This window comes from Rattus rattus, chromosome 8, assembly GCF_011064425.1.
Source record: "Rattus rattus isolate New Zealand chromosome 8, Rrattus_CSIRO_v1, whole genome shotgun sequence".
Taxonomy (NCBI): domain Eukaryota; kingdom Metazoa; phylum Chordata; class Mammalia; order Rodentia; family Muridae; genus Rattus; species Rattus rattus.
The window spans coordinates 113950901-113972135 of NC_046161.1; the positions used below are offsets into that span (position 1 = coordinate 113950901).

General features: G+C 43.4%; 1 protein-coding gene, 1 non-coding gene and 1 pseudogene across 2 annotated transcripts; 1 reads left to right on the plus strand and 2 right to left on the minus strand.

The window, feature by feature from the left end:
- Positions 1 to 165: 165 nt before the first annotated feature.
- Positions 166 to 19568, minus strand: Znf445 (zinc finger protein 445). Its single transcript, XM_032911264.1, has 7 exons — positions 19492 to 19568; positions 14187 to 14826; positions 7899 to 8046; positions 7523 to 7581; positions 7119 to 7245; positions 5923 to 6033; positions 166 to 5175 (listed from the first exon to the last, which is right to left on the minus strand). Exons 2-7 carry the CDS (start codon positions 14607 to 14609, stop codon positions 3101 to 3103), a joined length of 2943 nt encoding a protein of 980 aa, XP_032767155.1. The 5' UTR covers positions 14610 to 14826; positions 19492 to 19568; the 3' UTR covers positions 166 to 3100.
- On the minus strand, positions 12725 to 12826 carry LOC116908325. Its single transcript, XR_004388882.1, has one exon. It is a non-coding gene; the product is annotated as a U6 spliceosomal RNA (small nuclear RNA).
- Positions 18181 to 18690, plus strand: LOC116908274 (annotated as a pseudogene).
- Positions 19569 to 21235: the final 1667 nt, after the last annotated feature.

Here is a 21235-nt window from a genome sequence, read left to right on the forward strand (position 1 = left end):
GGAGAAAAGTAGGCCAGATGTAGTGTCACATACCTTTAATCCCATTATCTGTAGGAAGACAGGAGGATCTCTATGAGTTTGAAGCCAGCCAGGTTGGGGAGAGGAGGCAGCAGCATTGCAAGTGAGTGTCAGAGCTAGGTCTTCTGTATAATAACTACATAGATATCAGAGGCCATCATTAATTTTTGTTTATTTTGACTTTTAACAGTTGAAAGAAGTCACCATATTATTCTGTTAAATCGTAACTTTATGTTGTATCTACATCAATGATTAGAAAAACAAGTGAAGAACATTTCCCTTCTGGTATCACGAGCATCTGGAACCCACAGAACATGGAGCAGTATGCCTATACCATCCCATTTCATGAGTGTACACGCTTATGTCATGTCTTTGAATCCACAGAAAATTGTGCAAAATATTAACTTGTACATTAGGAATGGTTATATGACAGACACTATTCCAACGTCACACATGCATTTCATTACTGTCCCCACCACCGCCCTATGAGGTTAGAACTCTATCCCACATACAGAATAATGAAACCCAAACCAGTGTAAGTGATGTGAGCACTTTGAACGTGCTTAAAATTCATATAAATGGAGTATTATGTACAGCTTCTGCAGCTCAGCGTAATTTTCTGAGTTGGAGGACAGAAGTCTTCCACGTTTGCTATAATTCTCGTTTTGTGTGTGGTAGGTGCTTGAATAGTATCTTTTTATCCTTTATCCCCAAGTGGCTTTGTGGCCTCTTGCACCCCACATTAGGACTACAGTGTGAACCACCACACTGAGCTTTACGCTCTTTCTGAACTACCAAACACCTCTGCACGGTCTGTTCTGCTAATGGCAAACAGGATTCTGCTGGCCCACTAGCTAAACACTGTTGTCGTGAGTTGACTCACATTTATCATTCTTCACGTTGGTCCAGAACGGGACCCACTGAATAGCACACACAATTTTATAAGTCTTTCCAAGTTGCCTGGCAACCCGTCTTTTGTAAAAGGGGGTCTGAATCCCAGTTGTTCCACCCACTTCATACTTAAGTTTTCAAAAGATAACTTCTCTAAGAGATTACTAAGAAAGTCCACATGGTTTCTTCTCTGTGGTTTGACATCCTTCAGTAGGGATGTAACTGATCACACTAGGCAGGTTTAAGACCATCTGATATCCATTACTCCATAATGGTCTCAGCCCATCCCTAATCAGTTCCTCAGGCAGTGGAGAAAGGCCATGTTCAAAGAAGTATTTTCCAGGCCAAGTTCAAGTATAAGATTAGACATGGTTGCCAAGACAATGAGAAGCGGCCAACCAACACTCTACTACTACTCAAAACCATCAATTACTTGGCTCAGACCTAGCAGCTGTGTACTTTTAAGTACAACTCTCAATACTTGACTCAAGGCCTGTTTCATAAAGTATCCCCAATCTGTCTGATCAAGACCCACTTAAAGTTCTACTCCTGACTTGGCAGAACTAGATTCTTTCAGAGAGGCAACTTTAAATACAGATATAGAAATATATGTATATATAAACACACAATCATGCTATTTTTAAAATGTATTTCACATGAGTGTTTTGTATGCATGTCTGTGAGCCATGCACATCCGGTGCACACATAATTCAGAACAGGGCATGGGATTCTCTGGGAATGTAGACGTTTGTGAACAGCACGTGGATGCTAGGAACTGAACCCAGGCAAGAGCAACACAAGTACTAGGAAGACTCATTTTTCCAGATTGGAGAAGCAGCATTTTTTGTTTGATTGTTTTTCCAAAATCTGTCAACATAAACACACTAGCATAGATTTTCCAAGTGCTTGGTCAGGCTGCAGTGGCAAGCATTAACTGGAAACCCAGGTTACACTAGCAATTAAGCACAGTCCTCAAAAGAGAAGGGAGCAGGAGAGATTAAAGGAAAAGGTTCAGGATAGTCATGACTATGAACAAAGAGGTATACCAGAAACATCCTTATAACTAGCGTGTGAACAAGACCTCTGTAAAGCTTGGTCCCAGGACTGACTTCCAGTTCATTCTTCAGACAGCTAAGTTACTCCACCCAAAGACTACTAAAGTCCAGACAAGATCCTACAGACAAGATCTGTCTTGTATTCTTTCCCAATAGAGCGACATGGCTCACCTCCCAATCCAACATAGATTTTTGGTCAATTAGGGATTTTGTTTGTTAGGTTGGGGGTGGGGTGAGTTTTTTGTTTGTTTGTTTGTTTGTTTGTTTTTTGAGATAAGGTTTCTCTATGTAGCCCTGTCTAACTGTCTTGGAATTCCCAGGGATGCCACTGCCTCCCAAAACCTGGTCCCAGTTAGTTTACTGTTAGCAACACGACTTCCAGGACTTGTTTAACAATCCACAGCCTAACCAGATTCCTTGCCATTCTTCTCTGGATTGCTTTGTCCTCAACACATATTATCATCCAGAATACAATCTAACTCATTTATTGACTTATAGATCCAAAAACAGCAGGGCTTTACTTGGTTCTGGTCACTGGCATATGGTAATCCTCTTATATCTCAGCTGAAATGATGGATTAATGCTGCTTGTCTAGATCATGCAATGGAACCCAGCACCCTGTCCATTTCACTCACCTCTGAGATTACTTTAGGACCATAGCTAATAACCAAAAATCTATTATACACTGAGGCCAAAGCTCTTTAGGAGACAGCTGAGAATGTAAGTTCTTGGTCTTAAAGTCAACAGAACAGGCACCAACACAAGCCGACACTAAAGAACTGGGGAACGAAATGGCCCCTTCCCAACAGACACAGCTTACTAGGTTACAGACATGCTTCCCAATCACAAACAGCAAGAATTATCTAAGGAGTCCTGGCTGACAGAGTCCTGGGATAAACCTAGGGGCCAGGACCTCTATAAGACCCCAGAGAACATTCTGTTCTTTACCAACATCACTTTTCAGCAGTAAGACTGAGGTGTCTCTGAATTTTGAAACCATCAAGCTTCCACACCAAGAACATCCCAGCCAGAAAGGCCTGGGCCCTTACAAAGGTTTCCCCAGTGCCTACCACTTAAGTTCTCTAGAGATGTAATCAGGAACTACTCCCCACCCCACTGTCATCAAAGACCCCAGGCTAATCTCTAAAATGGCTTTTCACATGCCTAGTCAAATTGGAAGACCACCCGAAGGTCTTCCCACACACTATGCATTTGAAGGGCCTTTCTTTTGTGTGACATCTCTTGTGGCTAATGAGATGTGAATGCTTCCTAAATGTTTTCCCACAAGTGCTACATTTGTGGCAGGGTTTCTTAGTGGGCACATTCTGGAATGCGGTGGACATGGAACTCTCATGAGAAGGGTTATCAAGGGGCTTCTTTCCACTTAGTTCTAATTCCTGAATATTTACCCTTACATCCTGACAGTAGGATAAGCCAGGCTTATCTGATTGTAGGCTATATTCAGACTGCAGTGTTCTGTGTTTTCTCTGATCAACAGAATGGGCATGTGTACCAGCAAAATCTTTATCATGCCACTGAGATTGAAATGGTTGCTCTGTAGTGTGGATCCTCTGGTGATTAACAAGACGATAGTTTCTATCAAAAGATTTTTCACACAAGTTGCACTTAAAGCGTCTCTCTCCACTGTGTATTCCCTTATGATCTAAAAGGCTTCTTTTACGTGTAAAGGTTTTCCCACATTCTTGACACCAAAAGGGCTTCTCATCAATGAAGATTTTTGACTGTAGATTTGAAGTCTCTTTACTTTCATGATACTTACGCCGCTTGTGCAAAAAGTGTTTTCTCTCATGTCGGTAGAGATTGGACCTCCATCGGAAAGCTTTTTCACACTCCCTGCACTTATAGGGCTTCTCTCTAGTGTGAATTCTCTCATGAATGAGAAGAAATGAGCGATTATGGAAGGCTCTGCCACAGTATTTACACTGATTAGGCTCCTCTGTATTATGACCACTCTGAGGAATGGCAAATGCTGTATCCTGACTAAAAGGTAGAGAGCCACTTTCAGGTTTTATTTTAATAGCATGTCGCTTTCGCTTCATATGAATAATATAAGAGGACCTAGAGGCAAATGTTTTCCCACACCCACTACACTGGTACAGTTTCTCCCCTGTATGAATCCTCTGGTGCTCAATGAGTGACTTCTTTTGAGTAAAAGTTTTCCCACAACTCTGACACAGGAAAGTTTTCTCTATAGTAGAGATAACCTGAGACTGACTATAATTCTGCTTGAAGTCTTCATGACATCTCTCTTGATTACGGACCTCTTTGCCATGTAATTTCATATGACGAGTAAAGTTTGACTTCCACCGAAAGGTTTTCCTACATCTGATACAATTATAAGGTTTCTCCTGTGTATGAATCCTTTGGTGTTCAAGAGCATAGGACCTACAGGAAAAGTATTTCCCACACTGGCTACAGTAAAAGTTTTTATCCTCATCCTGGTTTATCAAACAATGACTGACATCCAAGCTGCAGGGGAGAGCATTGTTGTACTTCCTGGATTCATGTTTCTGTTTAGTATGGGTTTTCTGGTGCAGACGGTAGGTTGACAAACGCTGGAAAGCTTTCTCACATGAACTGCATTTGTAAGGCTTCACTCCAGTGTGAATTTTCTCATGTCGGATACAGTTTGATCGCCACTTGAAGGCTTTCTCACACACCCTGCATTTAAACAGGCTTCCTTGACTATAATATCTCTGATATTCAAGATGGGAATGGGAGCTCTTCCTTAAGGTCTCCTCACATCTGTCCTTCTCATTCTCTTTCAGTCCAGTATTCTGATATACACCAAAGCCCTCAACCGTGTCTCTGAGCCCCTCCCCATATTTATTATTATAATGGTGTGAACTTTTTCTGAAGTTTCTGTCATAGCCATGCTTAAAGGATAGCTTTTTCCTAGAAACACTCACACACTTAACATGTTTTAACTCAAGAATATCATTGTTTCTCAATATTTCAGATTTTCTTCCTGTCTTTTGACTAATGTCAGTTCCTTCCTTCATCTCTTTCATTTGTATGGAATCCCCACAGGACTTTTGTAGCCTACTCTTCTGTTCAAAAGATTCTTTGAGTCCCGTTCCCTTAGAAGCACTTGTCGCAGGACATCCTGATGGCTTTACACAGGTTTCTGTGTATTTTGAAGGTTCCTGCTTCAAGATGAACTTGCTTGGCTCAATTTGAAGCTTACCTCCTGAGGGAAAACAAGAAACAAAAACACATGTACACACACGCACCCACACAACACAAAAAAGTGTATTTTTCTTCCATATTTGGAACTGGAAAAGGCAACAAGGAAGTATAAATATGATTCTTGGTAGCAAGAATTTTGACTGACTGTCATTACTTTATACAAAATAGTTAAGGATAAGACAAAGAAAGAGTATCTCAAATAACAGGAAAGGGAGGAGAGAGGGCCAGATACAGCAGGTAGAGGGAGGGACACAGAAATCAAATCTAGCAGGGCAATAAACAGACCTAAAGAAGAATATTAATAGCAATAAAGAAAAATTATGGCATAGAAGCACCACAGAGAAATCCCCAAAAACCAAGACCTGAAGCTCCAAGTAGGGCCTTGCTGAAAAAAAACTAAATCTCAAGCTCATCATACAAGGAGAACCAAACAAGGAAGAAGAACCAGAATGGGTAGATGAACACAGGCAATTTAGACTTAGCGCAGCACAGAAATGAATTAGAGCTCAGTGGGAAGAGAACAGGGAAGCCCTGTGATGAGCAAGAACTGACACTGAGTTGCCTCGGAATGGTCGAGCCTGGAAAGAAATGGCCTATTATAAGCCAAGCAGGAAGAGCCCCAGGTCCATAGCATCCCTTAGTAACTCCTGGCAAATAATGGACTAAGTCCCCAGTGAAATATTTAACCATATGAAAGAAAGGAACAAAAGTAAGAGGGGAATGATGTGGTAGGTTCGACCGAGCTCACCTTCAGGGGCAGCATCAGGTTCCCTCTTAAGCTGAACTGTGCAGATATTCATGCCCCATGGCTTTCTTGCTTCCAGCCAGGAGATCAGAGCAGGTTTGGGAGAAGAGCCCACTGCAGAAAAGAAATGAGATGTGAGATAAGACAGGTCACACAGAACCACTTTCTAGGACCTACAGTCCTGGCAGAGAGGAAAAAAGGCCAAAAAGACAAATGCAAGAAGCTAGGAAAGAATGCCTGGCCAGCCATTTGTGATAGCCCTAAGACAGTGATTCTCAAGCTTCCTAATGCTGAAACCCTTTACAACGGTTCCTCATGTTGTGCTGACCTCAGCCATAAAAGTATTTTCACTACTACTTCATAACTGTAATTTTGCTCCTGTTATGAATAATGTAAATATTTTTAGAGAAACACATTTGCCAAAGGGGTTGAAACACACATGTTGAGAACTGATGCCCTAAGCACAGATGAGAGGATGAGAAAACTTACAGGCAAAGGGGAACTGGAAAGATACCTTATCAGGTATAGAGCACTGGCTGCTCCTCCAAAGGATCTGGCTCAATTCCCCACATCCACATGGTGGCTAACAATCATCTGTAACTCAAGTTCCAAGGGATCTGAAGCCCTCTTCTGACTTCCATGAGCAATATATGCAGGTGGTGCACAGACACACATGCAATCAAAATACCCATACACATAAATAAAATATCTAACAACAACGATAATATTCCCCAGAGGCGAGAAGCACACAACTACTCAACTGGCTCCGTCAGCGGAGTTTGACTAGGAACTCAGTCTTCCCATGACCTCACATGGCAGACATCACCATCTCCATTACTCAAGGACAGTTTAGTCACTGATTAAGTAATAAGCTTGGTGGCTACAGAACCAAAATCTACAGCAAGGGCCCTTTCTAATACATTGTAATAAAAAACAAGGGCCAGTGAAGACGGCTCGGGAGGGAAAGGCCCCTGCCACCAATCCTAACTAGAGTTTGGTTCACAGGAGGAAACTCTTCTCGCTAGCTATCCCTGACTGTGTGAGCTATCCTGACTGTATGAACCACCGCATGCGAGCACCTACATGCATACATGGCCATGCACATAAATGAGTTTTTTTTTTTAAGATTAAAAAAAGAAAAAAACAAAAAAGAAAGAAAAAAACAAAAGTGAAGGTAACTAGGGATACTAAAGACTTACCCACAGAAACTACATTCCCATAATTCTCCAGGATAACATCCCGATAAAGATTGCGCTGAGCTGAGTTCAAACATCCCCATTCTTCTTGAGAGAAGGTCACCTCCACATCCTGGAAAGTCAAAGTTTCCTGAAAAAAAAAAAAATGAAGAACTATGATTTAGAGCTGATTCACAGCTCTTAGCTACCAAGAAGGTCATGGGCCTGACATAGAGTTAACACTGGATAAATTTGGCAAAGGTAAAAGGCAGCAGAAAGCTCTGGACTCTGACTATAAAGTTATATGGCAACCCAGAATGAAGAGAAGAGAGCTGCACCACCCATAGAACAGCCATGCACGTGACACCAGGAAAGACCCAGAGCCCTAGGGCTCACCTGCAGCCTGATTACCAAAGGCTTGCTGTTACCTGGTGTTCTATGCTCTCTTCTATCTGGAAGTAGTCAGGCATCGAGACGGCAGGAGAATCTGAAGGAAGAAAGAGTCATGAAGAGTTGTCCAGCTCTGGACACCCAAGAAGCTTACACTTCTCACTCCTAGGGGATTCCAGGACCTACAGGCAAGCAGACTGCTATTCAAGAGGCACAAACATCCTCAGTGTCTGTTGGGGACTAGGAAAGGGAGAGTAGAATGGAAGAAACCAACCAGAAATGAATAACAGAAGCATTCAAGAGAACCCAGAGCTAGGTGACAAAAGATTCTTGTGAGAGAATAGCTGATAACAAGACAACAGTATAGGAAACACAAGAGGTATGGTATTAAGTTAGTGTCTAGGCAATGAGTACCAGTTTGTCCTATTCCATGTGGAGTCTCCAAGTAGTCTTCTAGAGCAGAACTCTTCCCGAGATGTGATGCAGGGGACCATATCTGTGCAGCTTGCAGAGCTCCAGTGCCTATCCAATGCACATCTGGGTTCTGAGTAAGGCATGAGTCCTGGCAAGAAGAAAATGTCATGAGAACATTCCTATAGGAATCAGAAAGCAAACTCAGAGAATACTCCCATGGGCCAATCTGTAAAGGCTTAGACCACCAGGCCCTTTAATCACTTCCTGGCAGAAGGGACCCAGAGAAAAAGGTGATAGAGAAACTTTTCGCCCCTTGGCCTCCCTGCACCAGGAAAGAGTCCAACAGGGTCCCACTTAACATAAGGACGCACTGGGCAAGTCAACAATAACAATCCTCACATGCACAATGAAATCTCTCTACCACCCAATACTTGACTTTAGGCCTAAAGATGAGAAAAGGAGTAAAATGAGCACTGGTTCACAGCAGAGACCCAGACACAGATACTGAAATGTCCAGTGACCTCAGAGAACCTCACAAAATAGTATCACTACTCGAGAGACAATATTAATTTTAAGGGTCAACCAGGAATCAAACCACAAAGAAAACCTCTCCTCCTATCCCCACTGAAGCAGAGATCAGGAAGGAAGGCTTTGCCAATTGAACTTCAAACAGCTCTATCTCTGAGACAGGGCTTCCTTAATGTAGAAAAGAGTGCAGAAGGCTTTGGTTAATGAACTTAAAGGAGTCTTCCTGGCACAGTGGCTGACACTATTTCTAAATTGATGTGAACAAGCCTTAGACTGAGGCCACTGAACATATGACAGCGACCAAAAACCTACATCTAGACCTAACCATCTACATCTAGTCATGACCAAGCTATACTTCTATGCTCAACCTTATGTCATTTCATAAATTACTACCACATCCCTGTATACATCTGTTTTGTTAAAAATGACAAATGTACTTTTAGATTTTTAAAAAGGTACATTTTAAAATAAGCATTACTTATGTTGATTTATTACCATTTAACACTGATAGACTATGATCAAATGTTAATCTAATTTTTGTAATAAATTTGAGGGATAAACTCAGAATTATTAGTAATTTTCAATGCATGAATTGTGCATATAGGCTCATGTTTTTATATAAATGAAATTTTGAAAACTAAGAAAAAAATGAATGCTTTTTGAAAGAACTCAAAGGGGGCCAAATGTGTTGGCACAAACATTTAATCCTAGCACTCAGGAGACAGATAGGTCTTTGTTGGTTCACTGACAGGGCTATATAAGGAGACCCCATTTCAAAACATAATGAAAACCAAAAGGCGGGCTGGAGAGATGGCTCAGCGGTTAAGAGCACTGACTGCTCTTCCAGAGGTCCTGAGTTCAATTCCCAGCAACCACATGGTGGCTCACAACCATCTGTAAAGAGATCTGATGCCCTCTTCTGGTGTATCTGAAGACAGCTACAGTGTACTTATATATAGTAAATGAATAAATCTTAAAAGAAAAAAAAAAAAAGAAAACCAAAAGGCAAAGGACCAGAAGGCAGGAAGTAACATAGCACCACTTTACTGACAGTTGTGCTTCTCTATACTAGGAGTTAGGACCAGGCACATGATAAAACATTCAAATAGTTACTGAACAAATCCCCATAATTATATCGTTCTTGCATTTCTTTATCAATAAACTGACATCCTAAAAGGGTGACTATGGTGACTTCATTTTGTGACCTCAGATAAAATTTGTCTTTCTGAGCAAAGTGCCAGTAACTAAAAACAAACAATTCCAGGATGACTCACAGGGAGTAGCACTATTTGAAAGGATTAGGAGGTCTGGCCTTTTTGGAAGGTGTTTATGGAGGTGGGCTTTGAGGTTTCAAAAGCCCACATCAGGTCCATTTTCTCTCTGCCTGTGGGTAAGGATGTAGCTCTCACCTACTGCTCCAGCATCTACCAGCAGGCTACCATGTTCCCCACTGTTGGTTTGTACATGCTAGGCCCAGGGAGCAGCACTGCTAGAAGATATGGCCTTGTTGGAATAAGTGTGGCTTTGTTCAGTAGGTATGTCACTGTGGGTGTGGGCTTTAAGACTCTCATCCTAGCTCTTGGAAGCCAGTACTGTGCTAGCAGCCTTCAGATGAAGATGTAGAACTCTCAGCTCCTCCTGCACCATGCCTGTCTGGATGCTGCCATGCTCCCACCTTGATGATAATGGACTGAACCTCTGAACCTGTAAGTCAGCCTCAATTAAGTATTCTTCTTTATAAGACTTGCCTTGGTCATGGTGTCTGTAAACAGCAGTAAAACCTAAGATAGAAGTTGGTATTGGGGACCAGGGGTATTGCTGTGATAGGCCTGACCATGCTTTTGTTTGGAAGAATGTGGATTTGGGGACTTTGGATTGAAAAGCAGTGGAATGGGGGTTGGGGATTTAGCTCAGTGGTAGAGCGCTTGCCTAGCAAGCGCAAGGCCCTGGGTTCGGTCCCCAGCTCCGGAAAAAAAAAAAAGAAAAAAAGAAAAGCAGTGGAATGCTTTAAACGGAGCTTAACTGGCTATCTTAGTAAGAATATGAAAGACTTTGTTGCTGAGATTGATTTGAACTGTGCAGACATGGCCCAAGAGGGTTCAGTGGAGAAGAATTTCAGGTATGTGGCTTAGAAACTGTTTTTGTGGTATTTTGCTAAAGAATGTGGCTGCTTTTTGTTCTTCTCTGAAGTGTCTACCTAAGTCTAAGGTAGAGATTTATGTTAATTGCATTGACAAAGGCCATCTCAAAAAGGTCAGCACAGACTTTGTTCTCTGCTTAAGTCTTATGAAGAGCATTTTGAACAAGTGTAGCAAGCTGAGAAAGGAAAAATATAAAATACATAGTTTGCGTATTAAAGGGGCACCAGGAAGTGAAATGGAGCTGAACCCTGTGTTCTATGAGATAACAGGCTAAGGGATGTTGGGGCAAGATCCTACCCAGCTAAATTTAAACCCAGGCATGGTGGTATACACCTTTAATCCCAGGAGATAAAGCCAAGCAGATCTCCTGGAACATGGCTAGCCTGGGACAGAGTAAGTTCTAGGTAAAGAAAAGCTTAAATCCAGGTGTGGTGGTACACACCTTTAATCCCAGGAGACAGGCATGCAGATCTCTGAATTCAAGGTCAATGGTCAATTTACAGAGCAAGATCCAGGCCAGCCAAGCTTAGGCAGTGAAGGAGTAGGAAAAGAGGAAGCTGGTGATGTAATAGGACAAGGGAACCATATTCTAGCTCCTACAAGCAGCAGAACTCAGGAGAGTCCAGAATTAAAGGGACGACTGGGACAACTGATGCTGGTTAGCTGGAGCTAAGAAATTAGCAATGATTAAGAAGAGACCAGCATCACTGAGGTAAAATCTTCTGGGAAATGTTTTCTGGGAGCACGAGGAAGCTGTGTGTAGGTTGATGTCATTATGCAGGTGAAGGCAGGTACAGGATAGAACGAGACCTGTCATTGGATGAGAAGGAAGGATGGGCGGGAGAAAGTTTTAGAGGAGGAGACTGGAGCAAGAGGGGGAGCAGCTGAGAACACGGAGACGGACATGGAGATTTCTCTCTGCACATTTACAGGTTGTCATGACTAGTCCTAAGGGATGAATGTGTACAGGGCTTTGGGTCTAGATGAGCAAACTATATCTTATATAGGTGGGTGATTTATATCCTTATCAATTGGTTGTAAGTTAATTGTGTGGATGTATTGTACATTGAGCAATTAACACATAAATCTGGTTGCTGGGTTCCAGTTTGCTGAGCAATGATTTCACTGGGTAGTTGGGAGTGTGAACAGTCTGTGACAGGAAGCCATGTTAGGCTATAGAATGCTTGGGGCCATGCTAGGCTATAGAATGCATGGGGCCACAATAGCACGGCCCGCAGAACACAAAGGGGACTGTGAAAGTGGTAACAGAGAAACAGGTAGAGGTCCTAGAGTGCACGGATCATGTGCCAAGTGGGAACTCCTTTTTTAATTTTACCACAACAGCTGTGTCCCAGTGATAGCCAACGTTACACCTCATGCTGCAGCTGGACTTGGTAACGTGTAAGAGTCAACCAGGTGGTACTGGTTTTGAAGGTATGAAGGGATCATGAAGAGAAGCTAAGGTTTGGCACTGTGAGAGGCCATGGAAGGCCACTGGTGAAGGTGCAGCCTCAGATGTAGTTGAAGTCCCAGGACTGAAGGGGTCATGCAAAGGAGTTGAGGCTTGGCACCATGAAGAGAGCCTATGAAAGGCTAATACTAAAGCCTTGTTATAGCAGAAGACCCCAGAATATTGGAGATGCCAGTACCATGGGATGGGATGACCATCAAGAACAGCGTAAGCAGAGGAGTGGGTCAACCTGAGCTTTGAGTACTACAAAGGGCAGAGCTGGAGGAGTGATACAAACCCTTTGGAGAAATTCAGAAGACAGTGTGTGGATCCCAGACATTGGAACAAGAAACTGTGAAGTTGAAATTGCCTGGAGACCCCAAGATGTTCAAGATGCTATTGCTGTAAGATCTGCTGAGGAAAGCTGCTATCAGGGAGTGGAACCAGCCAAGGAGAAAGAAGTTTGTTGCAGTCAACAAAAATAAAAAAGGAGTTGGGGATCTGAAGACCGCTTTGACATCAGACATAGAGATGCAGAGTTTGGAGTTTGCCCAGCTGGTTTCCTGTCGTGCTTTGGAGATTACAGTTAAATGATTGGATGAAATCTCAGAAGAGATTTGAACTTTGGACTTTAAACATTGTTCAGACTGCTGTAGACTATGAGGGGTTTGGAAGTTAAACTAAATGTATTTTTTTTTTTTTTTTTTTTTTTTTGGGAACGCTTCACGAATTTGCATGTCATCCTTGCGCAGGGGCCATGCTAATCTTCTCTGTAATGTATTTTTTATTATGCTATGTTCAGGTATGGCCCCCATAGACTCATATGTTTAATCAAGCCTATGGAGGCCAGGGAGTGGAATGTTACAGTTTATATATGCTCAGCCCAGGGAGTGGCACTATTAGAGGGTGTGGTCTTGTTGGAGTAGGTGTGTCACTGTGGGTCTCGGCTTTAAGACCCTCATCCTAGCTGCCTGGAAGCCAGTCTTCTGCTAGCAGCCTTCAGAGGAAGATGTAGAACTCTCAGCTCCTCCTGCACCAATGCCTGCCTGGATGCTGCCATGCTCCTGCCTTGATGATAATGGACTGAACCTCTGAAAGTATAAACAAGCCCCAGTTTCCTTTATAAAAGCTGCCATGGTCATGGAGTCTCTTCATAGCACTAGAATAGTGACAACACAGGATCGTTGCAAAAATTAGCCTGACTTCCTCATTTTTACTAGTTGGGTATTTTGGCTTTCATAACTGTCTTAGTTTGCAGCTGCAAAAAGGAAACCTTGGGAATTTTCCAGCCAGGATGTGGTTTTCTTGCTTAAATATAAACCCCAAGAAAGGATCAGGAGTACACTTAGGGGTCCCAAATACCCATATACCAGGCAGCTAGAATAAAGGCTTTCAATTGGCTCACAGACTGTATCTGGGTAGTCTTACCTGGTGGGAGCCCCACAAAAATATGTGTAAGAATAGTAAGTCTAATGGACAAAGCTTAAAGTTGAGGCCTTCCAACCTTCCAGCCCAGAGGATGGCCCCAACCCTTGTGCCCATTCCCACTCCTATATCCTCAAAAACATTCAGAAAAGGAAACATGGCTCGTGCAGACTTCTTTTGTGGTTTTCATTCAGATATCAAGATTCCTGACTCCTTTCAGTTCCCTTCAGCCCCTATCACTCTACAAGGCTATGGTCAGTATCAGGCAAATTCAGATCTTATGTGGAGATGGACCTTCTATGACATAAACACATATCCAAAAACTAATTCTATGATGTATCAATACCTGCCGATCCTATTTTGATGTGGTCTTCATCTGCAAAATGCAAGGAGCACCTTGCTAAAGGATCCATGATCAGCCCGGTTCTCAGATGCTCAGGTACCAAAAGGATTAACAAGGAGAGGCTCCCTACGTTTCTCAAGCTTACAGATCATGAGGACCATCTCACTCACAAAAAGGGCAGGCAGGACTTACTGTGCACACCTACCTTCAGTGGTGTCCCATCTCTGCAGGACTTACTGTGCACACCTACCTTCAGTGGTGTCCCATCAAGATCTCTCTGCAGGACTTACTGTGCGCACCTACCTTCAGTGGTGTCCCATCTCTGCAGGACTTACTGTGCGCACCTACCTTCAGTGGTGTCCCATCAAGATCTCTCTGCAGGACTTACTGTGCGCACCTACCTTCAGTGATGTCCCATCAAGATCTCTCTGCAGCTCTTCCAGCAGAGCCACAACTTCTGCACCACTCTCAGGGCAATGGAGTTGTACCCATGCCCGGAGCTCTCCAGGCAGGATGCTCAGAAATTGCTCCAACACCAACAACTCTAACATCTGTGCTTTGGAAAGAACATCAGGCCTCATCCACCAGCGGCAGAGCTCCTGGAGCCGACTCAGAGTTTCTAAGGGCCCAGACGATTCGTGGTAGCGAAGCTGTCGGAAGAGCTGACGGAACAGCTCCTGGCCAGGGCGGTTAAGTGTCTGCGGCCTGGCAGTCTCCACTGAAATACAGCCATCCTCCTCTTCTTCCTTCTTTACCATACGAAGGCGGCCGTGTTCCCTTGACATCTGCACTGAGCGGGCAGCATAGCACCTGCCTGGAGGCATCCCTCCTATCCAGGGTCACCCAGACGAACACAAAACAAATCTGTTGCTGTCACCTAGTCACTTCTGTATCCTTGCGAGTATCTTCACAGCACTGCAGTGTGTGGTGTTATTTGCTAGGTCATCAGAAGTCACTGGTAAGAGACTGAAATAACCAACACTGATGTTCAGAAGAGAAGAGATAAGAAAATGATGTCCCCACACATGATGGAGCTTAGTCCTAGAACAGAGAAGAAAATGGTGTCTGCACATGATGGAGCTAGGTTCTCGAGATGGGGATCACTTTTTTGTGTGAGAAGACACATGGGCTTGAGCACCTGTGGACTGAGACCTAGGGTGGTAAGCTAATAAAGTATCCATGAATACAGTTAAGGCATTTAAAGGGCTAGAAAACACAAGGGGCTGATAAAAAGATCAAACGGCATCTAAATAAATAAGTAGACAAACACACCACACGCAGTCGCATATTGGGAGACATGGCATTAAAAAGCTTACCAAGTTGATATTTAGTTTATTTCCTATCAAATTCTCAGGAAGATGGAAGGGAAGGTGGGAAAGCAATTTAGTGGTAGAACAATTGCCTAGCACACACAAGTCCCTGGAATTGATCCTCAGAACAAGAAAAGATGCTTGGCAAGAGGAGAGTTATGTATGATGATAATACAGTCTGTATTGAAAGGCAAATGGGGATTAGCTAAAAGTTACTTTGAAAACTAAAGTAGAAGAAATAGGTGTATGTGAATTTGTTAAATTTTTATTTTGTGTGTCTGAGTGCTTTGTGTCATAGCATGCATGCTGAGGTGGTCAGAAGTCAACTTATAGGAGTCATTCATTGGGTTTCAAGGACCAAGCTCAGGTGCCTTTACACACTTAACCTTACTTGATTCAAGACTTAAGGCCACACAGATAGCTTGAGAAATCAAGCCAATGTAGTATTGGTGGAGAAAAGCACACAGATTAAGGAAAAGCATATGTGGAAGCAGAATCTGTAGAGCCTGGATGAGAAAACAGGAGTTTTGTTGTTCCAACGCGTTGGGGGTCACCCCACTTCAAGAGGGAGACAACCTTGAGTAGACTCTAACAGGGAGTTATATACCTTTGATAAGGGCAGATTTTAAACAATAAAGGCAGAATTCAAACAACAGTAACTGGGTGGGATACTATTGGTGGAGCAAAGCTACTACTAGGAGCTAAGCCCACTTATACACCCTCTGTTTCAGGAATGTTTCAGGCCCACTTATACACCCTCTGTTTTTGGGAAACCTAGCCAGTTATCTGTTTTTATCAGTACACCTACAACTTGCCCGTTTCATGAACTGAAAGAACAATGGGAGGGTGGTGATGGTGATGAACTGGCCTTGGGCCCTGTACGGTCTTCCTGCTTGCTTGTCTTTATAAGCCACTGCCATGAAATAAAGTTTGAGAGCTTGTTCAGACAACAACTTGCTCTCCTTCTTTGTACCTCCTGTCCCCCATTCTTTCACCCCCTCCTCAGGTCTCCACTGAGCACCCCCACCCCGAAGGTAGGGGCTCCCGGCACAGCAGTGACCTTCAAACTGACTGGCTGTCGGTGTGGGTCGTTTGGAAGTCATGGGTGGCTTTGTCTGATAGTTGGCTTGAAGTTGTCCCAGGAAATAAGCTGGCTCTATTCTTGCTGAAAGAGAGGGGGTCTTAGTGCTAGGAGGTTTGTGGTAGAATGATATCACTGGCCTTAGATTGACCCCCAACTCTGGCTCTTTCAAGAGGTAGAGCCTTCTGCTTTAGTTACATGATGAAATTTTTAAAATATTGAAATTTATGTAGCAATTAAGCAGAACTATAGGGACTGTAGAAATGTTTCAGTGGTTAAAAGCACTTGCTATGCAATTATGAGGACTGAAGTTCTGATTCCAGCACCTACATAAGAGGCCAAGTGTCTGTTACACTCCAGCTCTAAGGGATCACTGTTCTTCTGGACTCTGTATGTACATATAAACATACATAACCACACATACATGTTTGCATACACTCACTCAGACACACATAAATAAATCTAGAACTTGGTTTCTAAATACCATTCTCCAATAAAAGAATCAGGGTTCTATGGAGAAAATACAGGTGTTTTGCAATATCAGAAAATCAGTGAAAGGAAAAAATTATATACTTAAGCAGGAGCAGGTAGCTCAACAGGTAAAAGCACTTACCTCACCAGAAGCCTGAGTTCCATCCCTAGAACCCAGATAAAAGTGGAAAGAACTGACTCCATTCCCACATTAGTACATTGTGTGTGCAGACACAGTGAGAAATAGTAAATTAAATTTTAAAACAATAAAAAAAAAGAATTAAGCAAGCCAGGCATGTGATAATGCTGTTCTATCCAAGCACTTGGAAAGTGGAGGCAGGAAGATAAGAAGTTCACACTGATATAGACTAATTAGATTTTAAGAAGGTTGGACAGTCAAGTCAGCGAGTGACATTACTTTAATCCCATCATTTAGGAGACAGAGGAGGGCAAACTTTTGTGACTTGAAGGTAAAGCAAGTTCTAGCCAGGGCTATGTGAGACTCTGTATCAAAAACATACAACAAAGAGAAGAAATCTTCCTCACAAGACCTCCCAATAAAAATGTAGAACACCAAGCTCATTGATACAGGTAGGGTGCTAATCAGGAAGAGAACGTTAAGGAGAAACAGAATACTTGAATGCAGAACTCAAAATTCTTTCCTCACCCCAAAACAGTACAAATTACAAAATTAAACAGGTTTTAAAGTGGTGAAATTTCACAAGTGCCAATAACAAGAACGCATCAACCTTATCTAAGCATCAGCTAAAAGGACATTCTAAAATTCCAAATAACAAAATACTTCAAAAAAGAACTTGGGGACTGGAGAGGTGGGTTGTTGATTTAAGAGCACTGGCCACTGCTTTCAGAGGAGCCTAGCTGACCCTAGTTCAATCCCCTGTGCCCACCTGTAAGCTTATAACAGTTCTTTAACCCAGTCTTATCTTGACACTCTCTTCTGGCTTCCACAGGCACCAGATACACACATGATGTACAGACACTCACACAGATGAAACATTTACACACTAAAATAATTTTGTTTTAAGTTTTTGTCAGTGTTGTAAGTATGGCTATGCTTGGTAGTGACCAGTACAACAAGGGGAAATAAGAATGTAAAGGCCTACAGGGTGGCCACGGAGTAAAGTTATCTAGTGACAAGACTGCGGTTCAGCTGACCCTGAGTTCAATGGCCAGAGCCAGCACAGCAAGAGAGAACCCACAAGTTGTCTTCTGATCCCCACAAGTACACTGCCAACACATACACTCACACAAAAATAAGATGTAGGGCCAGGTGTGGTGGCACCCACCTTTAATCCAGCACTCAGGAAGTAGAAATAGGTGGATTTCTAGGAGTTCTATGCCAGTCTGGCCCACAAGTATGATGTATGAGTGGCCGGTTAGGGCTAAAGCTTGCATTGTACCAGGGGCAGAACCCATGACAGAAGTTTCAAAGTTTCTATAACATAGGTTTCCAAAGTTTAGTTAATTAGAACAATCAGTGGACGTCCTGGAGCTGTTTATGTCTGGTCAAGAATGAAGCTCTGGCTTTTGGCCACGGCAACCATCATCCAGTTAACTCAACAAATTGACGAACACAAGGGAAAGAGGAGAGGCACTCCATATATATTCTCTAGGAAACATGAAGTTGTTCCTTTGGCCACATACATGCGAATCTCCAAGAAGGGTGATATTGTAGACGTCAAGGGAATGGCAACTGTTCAAAAAGGAACGCCCCAAAAGTGTTACCACAGCAAAACCAAAGAATCTACAATGTCACCCAGCATGCCGTGGGCATCACTGCAAACAAGCAACATAAGGGCAAGATCCTGGCCAAGTGGATCAATGTGCTGATTGAGCACATCAAGCACTTGGAGGAGCAGAGACGGCTTCCTGAAGCGGCTGAAGGAGAACGATCCAAAGAGAAGGGCACCTGGGTTTGGCTAAAGTGCCAGCCGGCGCCGCCGCTGAGAAGCACACTTTATGACGACTATGGGAAAAGAGCCTGAGCTGCTGGAGCCCATTCCATACCGATTCATGGCCTAATGTGCAAAAATGAAGTAAAGTGTTTTCCTTAGACTGAAGTGTGCTGTCTTCTCCCTGAAAGAAAATGTTAAAGCAAAAAAAGGAAAAAGAACGAAGCTCTGCTGGGCTGGGAACTGGAAAAGGAAGCTCACGAAATGGAGTCACCTAAAGCTAAATGGGGTTCCCCCATCAGTTCATTTGCTTCTTTTTAACATTTTACTTTCAAGCAATTCGGACATCACCAAATACTTCCTGGATACCAGAAGCCACACCCCCAAAAAATTTTTTTTGAGGTTGGGACGGTGAGTGATTTTCAGCTTTCAAGTGCGTTATCAAGGTTCAATTTCAAACGCGCCCTTTCTGCTTATAAAACATTTCTATCTTTATTACTTTAAAATTTGAGAGAAGGGCTCATTGAGCTGCTCATGTTCCCGGTCTTTCTGCCTCAGCTTCCTTAGCGGGGTTCACAGGCCGAAGCCACCACACCAGGCTGTTCCAAGCTTGGTTTTATTTTGTTTTGTTTTGTTTTTTGTATTTTTCACATCTCAAACACTTTACATCACAACCGTAGGGCTTTTTTTTTTTTTTAAAGACTATAGCCATAATTAACCCACACAGTTAAACGTGGATCGACGTATGGAGTTTCTGTCTAGAAGTTAGAATGCCAAAGAGTCATAATGGCGGACACCGGACTGCAGGGCAGCACCGTTCCAACCATCGCTGTTCCCTGGAGAACCCCCCTGGACTATGACGCCACTGGGGACTGGTCACTGCAACTGTGCCCCGCCACCCGCTCCAGCACCGGTCCTCCCAGTCACTCACCAACTCTCAGCGGAGAACTCCGCGCTCCTCCTGATGACTGTTAGCTCGCTGGGCCCACTTCCTCCGCGGGCCTCTCTAGGAGAGCGGAAGTACACTTCTGCTGTTCGTCTAGGAAACCCGGAGGAATGCCATCTCGGCTGCTCTCTACCCAAACTCCTCCCAGGTGTTAAACCTCCAAGGTCTTAGCCTAGGTGTGTGACCCCACAGAACACAACTTGACGACAGATCCATTCGGTGCAATGGCAAGAGGTTTATAGATCCGAGCTGCTCAGCCTCGCAGGGAGAGTCAACCCTCAAAAAGCGCATATCTTTTATAACATCCTTGTAAGTGGGGGAGTGAACTACTATATTATGATTGGTAGCAAAGCAGCAGTATATATATATTTAAACTCATTGGTCAAAGGTCGGGAGGGGGGCAATTTTGGCGGTAAGGTTGTTGACAGGTTGCGGTTCTTCACGGAATTCAGTACAGGCAGGAGCAGGGGAGTTATTCCGAAAACAGTTATTGTTTTGTCTTAACTTAGCTTGGTCAGAATAGCCTGGTCATCCTGACCACTAAAACTTTGTTGTTTTACATTTTTCAGTACCTTGTTTCCACATTCTCAAAAACTTTGTTTCCACACTTTGAGACACCCCTCACCCCCAAGTAAGAAACCAAAATGCAGATCAATGCAAAACCAAAAGGTTTATTTTCTGTCGTGTCGACCTTCGATTAGTCCCTCAAGGCAAGTGACTAGAAGGCGACCTCAAATGGCTATTACAAGAAATTTTTATACTTTTTAAGGGCACAGGTTACATCAGCAAGGTTACAGCTCAAACTTATTAGCTAAGCATATTGACCTTTAAATCTGTTGGCTAGCAAGCATCAGTCAGTACATTCTGAGAATTTTCTACTCAAGATTGTTCCTTTGGGTGGAGAATGGAACTTGGCCTAGCCTTGACCAGAGGTGGGTGGGTATAAGGCTGGCAAAAGCCCCTAGGGTTACACACACACACACACACACACACACACACACACACACACACACACACACACACCTTTTTCTTGTACAAGATCCAATCTTGGAGCTGCGCTCAGGGGTCTCTAGTGAGCGACTAACTCACATTCTTCAGGTCCTGTCCTTAGGGTCTCATATTGTTGGAGCAGGACCATCAGCTATACTGCACCTATTCTCTCTTTTATGAAGACTATAAACTTGTTGTCCAAAGATCAACAACAGCAGGAGAACAATTAGGGGTCTTAATAAGGTGGCTGAGGGTGGTTAGCCAAGGGGAGGCATGAAACCAAGGCTAGAACCAGCACCGACTCTGTTCTCTTTCTCTCTTCTGTTTGGCTAGCCCTCCTCTTGCCTTGGCCATCATCATACTCCAATCCGTACAACCTGAGTCCCCAACTTTTTCCCTTTAGCCATTACATTGCTTCTTTGCCTTTCTCAGTGAATCTGATCATTATTGGGTTGCAGGTGGCGATTGCCCCGGGTGGGGGTGGCGGAGGAATCCCAATACCCTCAGGTGATGTGTCCTAGGATGTGCGTTCCCTACATGAACGTATCACCTGTGGGAGACCCCCATTTACGTTTGCCCTCGAGGTGGAAGAAGCCGGGCAGAAGTTCACTGATGCAGGGTTCCAGACCAGTTTTATTGCACCACCTGGGGACAGGAAACCACAGGAGACACCTACTTGAACCCTTCTTCTTGGGACTTGATCACTGTAAAATAGAAATTACATGACTGGGGGGGGCTA

Coding starts and splice junctions, on each gene's coding strand:
- Znf445 (XM_032911264.1), bottom strand. CDS start 14,609: ATGCCTCCAGGCAGGTGCTATGCTGCCCGCTCAGTGCAGATGTCAAGG. Junction 7,582..7,898: donor ACATGGAATAGGACAAACTG/GTACTCATTGCC, acceptor TTCTTCCTTCAG/ATTCTCCTGCCGTCTCGATG. Junction 5,176..5,922: donor ACCTGATGCTGCCCCTGAAG/GTGAGCTCGGTC, acceptor GTTTTCCCTCAG/GAGGTAAGCTTCAAATTGAG.